This window comes from Balaenoptera physalus, assembly GCF_965194825.1.
Source record: "Balaenoptera physalus genome assembly, chromosome: 5".
NCBI lineage: Eukaryota > Metazoa > Chordata > Mammalia > Artiodactyla > Balaenopteridae > Balaenoptera > Balaenoptera physalus.
This window is the reverse complement of record NC_138884.1, coordinates 48,850,535-48,859,764: the sequence shown is the minus strand read 5'-3', so window position 1 is coordinate 48,859,764 and position 9,230 is coordinate 48,850,535. Positions and strand designations below refer to the sequence as shown.

At 37.0% G+C, this 9,230-nt stretch overlaps 1 protein-coding gene across 4 annotated transcripts in view; it reads right to left on the bottom strand.

The window, feature by feature from the left end:
• Positions 1-202: 202 nt before the first annotated feature.
• CDS1 (CDP-diacylglycerol synthase 1) overlaps positions 203-9,230 on the bottom strand; it is a 70,680-nt gene continuing 61,652 nt past the window's right edge. For all 4 annotated transcript variants that reach the window (XM_082463260.1, XM_082463258.1, XM_082463259.1 and 1 more), the window contains 2 exons: positions 8,596-8,699; positions 203-3,074 (listed from right to left, as the gene is read on the bottom strand). In XM_082463260.1, coding sequence (XP_082319386.1) covers positions 2,945-3,074; positions 8,596-8,699 — 234 coding nt within the window. In that variant the 3' untranslated portion in view covers positions 203-2,944. The remainder of the gene's footprint in view (positions 3,075-8,595; positions 8,700-9,230) is intronic.

Genomic DNA, 9,230 nt, shown 5'->3' with positions numbered 1-9,230 from the left:
CAAGTAAGAGGACATCACCTCTCGACAAACACACATGTTCAGTGATCACCAGAACTTATTTATTCCCAGCCCTGAAGATGTCACTGTAGGTATCAGTGATGAAATATACACAGTATACAATATTTCTGTATTTGTCATTTTGTAAAGACTAGTTGAATGAATGTTTCCTCGCCAAAGAGAAAATGGCACAACAGAGTCAAAATGTGATTTGTTTCAGTTTTATTTTCCTATCTATCTCACTTTCAGTAAAAGGTTCAGAGAACTGATTGATTGACACATATCATAAGCTATCTATCTCCCACCCATATACAGTATATATACACTGTTTCCACTTTTTCTTTTCCCCTGAACAAGGTGATACTATCTATCTTTGTTCAAACCAAATTACAAATGAAGAGATACTATAAATGAGAATAAAACGGTGGTGTGTGTGTGTGCGTGTAGGTGTGGTCTTTTTATTCTCAGACAGTAAAATGTATACCCACCACCACAAGGGGAAAAGCACGGAGGAAACATTTGTACTAAGCAGTTAGTACCATTAGAGTACCTCTCCAAATAGCAAATTTGGAACAATAAGCCATTACTGTAACGGAAGTTCCTAGTCTTTCATTTTTCTGCCATCACATTGCTACACTGGAATTTAAACCCCCTTCAGAGTGCAAATATAAAAATGATCAAAGTCAGGGTTTTATGGCAATCTTCGCTAAAGTATATTCTTGATAAAATATATTCTATTTTAATATACATGCTATAAAAGTACACTAAAAACGTCAACCTTTAGAGCGCTGTTAAGAGTAAGAATTTACTTTTTTACATATAGAATAATATACACCCAACTCTAAATGTATTTGAGGATAGCTATTACTGTGACCCCAAATATTTCTAGCTTCATATTTTGTTTACCATAATATTGATTTTATAATACGTATTCAGTAATGTGCTCATAATTCTGTTTTGCAGTGCCTCACTCATCACTTTTTAAGGAAAAATGCAGAGGGAACTGCGTATCTCCAAGTTCTTATGGTGCAATTCACCAAGTTTTCAACATAAGTTCCTATTACAAAATTTTCATTTTATTTTTAAAATTTTGGTAAGTAAATTCTTTTATGATCTACATTTGGAGCTTTTAATGCAGCAAGTAAAAATAAGCAATGTTGAAAATTAACTTGAAGGTAGCCTGATTTTAAAAATGATCACTTCCTTCTGTAGTAACACCTCCAATGCCAATTCTAAATTTTTATGGAATAGTGTGAAATAATGCTGACTGCACACATCCAGTGGCGATGAACTGAGTGCATGCGAGACCAAGAAATGAGACTCTTGGGACTGCCTTTAACTGTATCCACCGTAATCATGTAGTACACATGAGGCTGCTAGTTACAGATTACATCTGTGGAACCCAGGCATATCTGCGATTTTTTTTTTTTTTTAAGTAGAGTAGTAGAACAGAAATATAAAAGAATTGAAATTTGTTTCTGATTTAAACAAAAATATTTACTCTTTTCATTAGCAAAACATTCTTTAAAATATATCTATCTATCTTTCCTCTGAACATTTAGCCAAGGAGCATTAGGCAGTTTTTGAAGGTTTCACTGCTGACTGTTCAATACAATAAATACAGCTGTAGAGAGCACACAGCAACAATAGCTTATTTACATCCACTGAGAAGAAATTTATTCTCATCTGGTTACAGTGTCCAGTCCACCAAAGGAAAGGTTTGGCATTCGTGTGCTTTTTGTTCTTGGTGGGAATCACTTCTGCTTGATTTTCATTGTTGAAAGAAAAAAAAAAAAAAATCAGCTGACGATGGCCTCAGATTTTCTGACATGATGTGAAAGAAGAATGCGACAAAAATTAGCTTCTACCATGGAGTTAGTCTGGGACTGGGTTTCCAGGCAGATCTCGCTTCTTCCCAGGTGAGTGTCCAGTGGGCTTCACGGGAACCAAGAGGTAGGTGCCCAGGACCCAGGCGTGCTGAGCCGCATCCAGAGACGGGTCACTCTCGCTCAGCTGAGCACCTCCTGCTCTGCCTCAGTCACCACCCCTACTCACTACCCTGTGTACTGATGCTCGTGGCTACAGAGCTTATGGAAACCAGTTCACAGGGAAACAAAAGCGGAGAACTCAACCGAGAGGTGGGCTGTGCACGTGTCATCGTCCAGTGCTGCCTCCTGAGTTACTGTCTGTTGCGATCATGGGTGGAGGATGGGAACATATGTTCTTCATAGCAGAATTCTCCTGTGTTTCTCTTGAAAGTTTTTGAGAAGGTTATGTTTTTCCAAACAATTCGATCAAAGTAGAGTGTGATGTCTGCTCTTTCTGGCAAACCAATAATGGGAGAAAATTCAGCCTCTCTCTCTTGAATTTCAAACTTACCTAAAAGTGGCATGTTTTTCCCTGGCAAATGATTACTTACTTCTTTGAAAAGTGGACAGTCTTTCTTTTTTGGATCCAACTCAGCCCTTCAGAAAATACTTCAGACTGAAAGAGGAGGAAGTAGAGGAGAACTAACTTCCTATTGTGCCTTACATAAAACATTTTGCTGAAATGAAGAGCAGCTCCGACTACAAAAGTAAATATTTGTGCAAAGGGCACACTGCCAGGTGCAATCTCAAGACATCCTCAATTTACTCATAGTGTTGTGACTCTTTAAAACACAAGTCTTTTAAGTGATGAAACCTAGCAAGTTATGGGAAGGAAGTTAACATCAGAAAATACACTTAGAAAAAAGTACAGGATATTTTGCCTGGCATTTGCTACTTATTTCATAACTTAGATCAAGTAAGTGTTAAATATTCACAGTAATTTCAGAGAAGAAACATTCATGTCTGTAAAATTTCAATCTATTGCATTTTCAACATTTTTCTGTACAATTACAAAATTTCATCTGTCGGTGCTTTCCTGTAGAATTCTTTACTGTCAGTCCTTCCCTCTCCAGATCCAGTTATACCTTCAAGGTGGGCTGTAGGATTCCCTTCTCAATGAGATGAGTCTTCAGCGCTTTGTATACATTTAACTGCTGTTCTGGTTGAAGCACCAACAACTGCTGTAGCACTTTGCTGGGATTTGGACCCCTGATAACAGAGCAGAAAAGACAAAGTTCACACTATTATTTTAAGAGAGCTAAAGGAAGCATATACTTGTAATTTAAAATAAACCATGCATTTAAGTGCAGAGGATCAATCTTTACAGAATTGAAACAGCTCTTGATCAGAGCCCACTTTAATGCCCAACGTTAGTGTCAAAGGGAGAAAAAAAAAACCTAGATCCATCTGCATTGAGAGGCGTACAGTCTAGATGTGGGAAGAATGCGCAAACACAGAAGACGGGAACAACACGAGGCAATTTAGGGAGTGCAGATCTAAGTTCCACAAAAATCCACAAAAAGGCAAATCCTGAGATTGGACAAGACACGGAAATCATTCTGTAAAAAAAAAGGACCATTCCTGGTAGATGAGGATAAACCAAAAGAGAACATGAAGACATAATTTAAGCCTTTAGCTTCAAAGAAACGTCAGACAGGGAAGGTACTCTGTTGAAGAAATACCGTCAGGGAACTCTTCCTGAGCCCAGCCCTGAAGCCCCCACCTGGGATCTACAATGGGAACAGCCTTTTTTCAAAGAAGGTCTTAGGTAAACCCCAATATAGGAAACAAAATAAAAGCGGATCTGCTTTAGCAGGTGGAGAGCCCTGCCCATCTTCCCCAGCAGCCCCACTGGGGAGGAAATAAGCCCAGGCAGTGTTAACTAAAGTATCCACTGGGCAGTGGCACTGCTCTCCAACAGGTATCATACCAGCCTGCACAGGGGCCTCTCCCTGGGCGGCTCCTTCTGGGGAAGCTCCTCCAACATCCCCATGCCAGCCCTTCTCTCTGCACCCTCTGATGGTGCACTCTGGGTCAGAAAAGACCCCAACCAGGATTCCCACCCTCCAGAGACACCATGACAGTCAGGCGATTGCAGTTTCCTACCTTCTGCACTCTAGAACTCAACCCATTTATTATAAGCTGGAGATCACTTGTGTTTCTGCACTTACACTGCTAAAGTGCTATTTTGTTAAATTCAGAATGAACCTAATTCAGACTGTGATGTAGATGTATTGTTCTTTGCAATTTCTACAATCCACTTGAATAGGAAAAGCAGACTGGGCTTACTTTTTGTGGAGAGGGATTCGGGAAATCCAATGAGAAAAAGCAAGATGGAGAATGGCGCAGAATTCTGAGAAAGACATTTACATGGGTAATTACATTTATGACTTATTGCACAATAGCATGGATTAGCCGTCCCATGGATCAACTTTGTACACGTGGCTCAACTCATTTGCCACAAACCTGAAGCCATATGTCTCTCACAGCTACAGTCTACTCAAGTCAGGACACAGCTTGCCTTACATTTCTTCAAAAGATTCAGCAACTTCCTAACATAAACCCAGAGTAGGGCCCACAGAGAAAAGGAAGGCTATTCTAGCAAGTTCAGCTAAATGCAAAATTGTCAGCAGGGGCTCCCAGCTAGTTGCACACTGGCTCTAGCACTGTATTTCTAATCGTCTAAATGTGTACTTTCAAATGGAGGACAACATGGCTCATTCCCTACTGAGAGAACAGCAGATCAAAAAAAAAAAAAAGTATGAGTTAATGCTCTAAAAGCTGCCATCTTCTGCAAATAAAAAGTTCTAAGGATTTAAAGCCACTAATTACTAATAATACTCAAATATATCAGTTAATAAATCATATGCAAATGGATTAAATACTCCAATTAAAAAGACAAAGATTGTCAGCTGGGTTATAAAAAACAAAGAAAATCCTTGTGAGAAGAGAAAAGAGAAACCCTTTAAATGTAAGGAAAAAGGCACGCAAAAAATAAAAGGATAGACAAAGAAATATTATGCAAACACTAATAAGAAGAAGGCTGATGTAGCTATACTTATATTCAACAAAATAAGCTTTAAACAAGTAGTATATAAAGATGGACATTATAGAATGATACTAAGAGTGATTCAACAGTGAGACACGAGTTCTAAATGTGTGGACACCTAATACAACCTCAACATTATATATAAAGCAGAAACTGGGAGATTCTGACAAAGCTCTCTTCGTAACTGATACAGAACAAGCAGATGGAAAAACAAACCAAAAAAATCAGTACAGAAGATTTAGCTAAACTTCACCCAGTTGACTTAACAACACTAATCCTGAAACTGCACAATGCATATTTGATTCATGTGCACATGCAATGTATATCTGAGTAGACAATATGCCTGGGCACAAAGCAAGTCATGACAAATATTAATAAATACTGAAGTAATAAAGAGTATGTTTTCTGACCACAGTGGAATTAAAGCAAAAATCAATAAAGGAAGGAGAATGAGAAAATCTCCATTTCTTTGGAAGCAAATCAGTACACTTCTAAATAATCCCATGTCAAAGAAGATATAATACTGGAAATCAGAAAATATTTGTATCTGAATAATAAAACTACACATATAACATGTGGGATGAGAATACCTGAAAGTACTTAAAAAGAGCACTCAAAAAGCAGTAGTTAAGAGGAAATATATAATGTTAGATAAATATATTAGACAAGAAAGCTGAAAATCAGTAATCTAAGCTTTATCTCAAGAAGCTTGAGAAGGAACAGAAAATTGAACCTAAAGAAAGATAAAGGATGCAAAAACAGAAATATAGATCAATGGAACAGGATAGAAAGCCCAGAAGTAAACCCACACACCTATGATCAATTAATCTATGACAAAGGAGGCAAGAATATACAATGGAGAAAAGGCAGTCTCTTCAATAAGTGGTGCTGGGAAAACTGGACAGCTACATGTAAAAGAATGAAATTAGAACATTCTCTAACACTATACACAAAAATAAACTCAAAATGGATCAAAGACCTAAATATAAGGCCAAACACTATAAAACTCTGAGAGGAAAACATAAGGAGAACACTCTTTGACATACATTGCAGCAATATCTTTTGGGATCCACCTCCTAGAGAAATGAAAATAAAAACAGAAATAAATAAACAAATGGGACCTAATTAAACTTAAAAGCTTTTCCACAGCAAAGGAAACCACAAACAAAATGAAAAAAATCCACAGAATGGGAGAAAATATTTGCAAATGAAGCAACTAACAAGGGATTAATCTCCAAAATATACAAACAACTCATGCAGCTCTATGTCAAAAAAAAACACAACCCAATCAAAAACTGGGCAGAAGATCTAAATAGACATTTCTCCAAAGAAGACATACAGATGGCCAAGAAGCACATGGAAAGATGCTCAACATCATTAATTATCAGAGAAATGCAAATCAAAACTACAGTGAGGTACAGCCAGAAAAAGGAACAAAATTGGGTCATTTGTAGGGACGTGGATGGATCTAGAGACTGTCATACAGAGTGAAGTAAGTCAGAAAGAGAAAAACAAATACCGTATATTAATGCATATACGTGGAACCTAGAAAAATGGTACAGATGAACCGGTTTGCAGGGCAGAAATAGAGACACAGATGTAGAGAACAAACGTATGGACACCAAGGGGGGAAGGTGGCGGGGGGGTGGTGGTGGTGGTGTGATGAATGGGGATATTGGGATTGACATGTATACATTAATATGGATATAAAATGGATAACTAATAAGAACCTACTGTATAAAAAAATTAAATAAAATTCAAAAATTAAAAAAAAAAAACTACAATGAGGTATCACCTCACACCAGTCAGAATGCCCATCATCAAAAAGTCCACAAACAATAAATGCTAAAGAGGGTGTGGAGAAAAGGGAACCCTCCTACACTGTTGGTGGGAATGTAAATTGGTAAACCCACTGTGGAGAACAGTACAGAGGTTCCTTAAAAAATTAAAAATAGAACTACCATATGATCCAGCAATCCAACTCCTGGGCATATATTCAGAGAAAACCATAATTCAAAAAGATACATGCAACCCCAATATTCACTGCAGCACTATGGTACAATAGCCAAGACATGGAAGTAACCTAAATGTTCATTGACAGAGAAATGGATAAAGAAGATGTGGTACATATATACAATGGAATATTACTCAGCCATAAAAAAGAACAAAATAATGCCATTTGCAGCAACACGGATGGGCCTAGAGATGATCATACTAAGTAAAGTAAGTGAAGTAAGACAAGGACAAATACCATATGATATCATTCATATGTGGAATCTAATTTTTAAAAATGATACAAATGAACTTATTTACAAAACAGAAACAGACTCACAGATTTCAAAAACAAACTTATGGTTACCGAAGGCAAAACATGGTGGGGGGGGGGCCGATAAATTAGGAGCTTGTGATTAACATACACACACTACTATATATAAAATAGATAACCAACAAGGACCTACTGTATAGCACAGGGAACTCTACTCAATATTCTATAATAACCTATATGGGTAAAGAGTCTGAAAAAGAATGAATATTTGTATAACTGAATCACTTTGCTGTACACCTGAAACTAGCACAGCATTGTAAATCAACTATAGGGCAATACAATTTTTAAAAGAGATAAAGGAATGAAAGGTGAGAGTAGACATCAATGAAATAGAAAACAAATACACAACAGAGAAAGTTAAAGTCAGAATTTGATTCTTTGAAAAGATTAATGAAATAGATAAACTCCTAACAAGACTGCTCAAGGAAAATAAAAGTTAATGCAAAAATGCTCACACTACTATGGGTATATATTTAAAATGCATACTTAGGGACCTATAAATATGAGTTTCAATCCACATAACTCTAAAGGAAATACAGGTTTTCTAGGCTCAGACACCAGAAGAGACCATGGCATATAAATTTAACATGTGGTTGATGTGGTTAGCTTTCACACCTCAAACTGGCATTTCAGGGCAGATCCAAAACATTAAAGTATAGTAATGAGAATAAAGCACCCCATATAAAACAGCTGCACCCTCCACCTAGCCCCTCCCCGCCTCTCCACTCCCCACCCCCACCCCCACCCCATACACACCTGTAATCCCGCGGACTGCTCTGTGTTTCTCCGTGGCTCTTATAACCACCAAGCAAGCTACATTTGTTTGTTCTCCACTTCTGCCCCTTCTCCCTCCAACTTCCCAGTAAGAAAATAAGCCCTGAGGACAGGAACTTGGTTTGTTTTGTTCTCTGCTATATCCGTGCCCAGAACATTCCCCAACACATAGCAGGCACTCAAGCAATAACTGGTGGACTGGACGAAACATTACGTCCTCCTCCTCTTTAAATAACTCTTAGGGTTCATTGTCACCACAATGTCCACAGTTGAGAAATTAAATCTCCTGCTGTTCCAAATCTAGTACCGTTCACCCACTCTAACTGAATCTTAACTCAGCCCTATTAGACTATGACATATACTAATACTATTTTTTTAACTTGTTGAAATGTAAGGGAAATAATTATAATTTAATCATACTGCCCAAGGCTACAGTGTGACACAGTTCCAGGAGCCACCATTCCCTTCGCGATTATAGATTACCAATGACAAAAAAAAGTAACTAATTCAAACTAATGCCTATTGAAATGAGAACTCCAAGAAATCATCTAATAAAACATTTTTAAAAAATCTAGAAGTACCTTATAAAACTTGTGATGTACACATGCACAAAAGTTGCCATCAAATACTGACAATCAAATCTGTCCATTATCCCGCCATGTCCAGGAATGGTGTTTGCAAAATCCTTCAGAAAAAAACAAACATATTAGTAACTTTAAAAAAAAATCACCTGCTATAAAATTCCTATCTGTAAATGTCTCCTTGACATCATGGACTTGAAGGAAAATACTTTACTATTGGATTTTCCCACTAAATACAAACTTATTAGAACATGTCCAACAGATTAAAACTGTATCTTTGGAATATGTGCCCATGTTAGAATGATTACTGAATTGACCCACAGCTTTCAAGTAACACTAATTAAATATTAATTAAATCTAGCACTAACTTTTTTTAGTTAATAAAACTTTTTCTAAATCAAAAATGCTATCAGCTATTACTAATCTAATCTTATAGCCTGCTCTTCTGTTTAATCAGAAACTATTTGGGGAGGTATTTTAGTGTTTTTGACAGATATACAACTGGTTCTAGCTCATGTTTATCCTAACCTTTCTTACTCTGAAATAAATATTTTACTACTGTGATAAATATTTCTTTTTTTTATGTGTTGGGGTAAAAAGGAAATCAAAATAGATAGTTCATTTGGGACATGTTT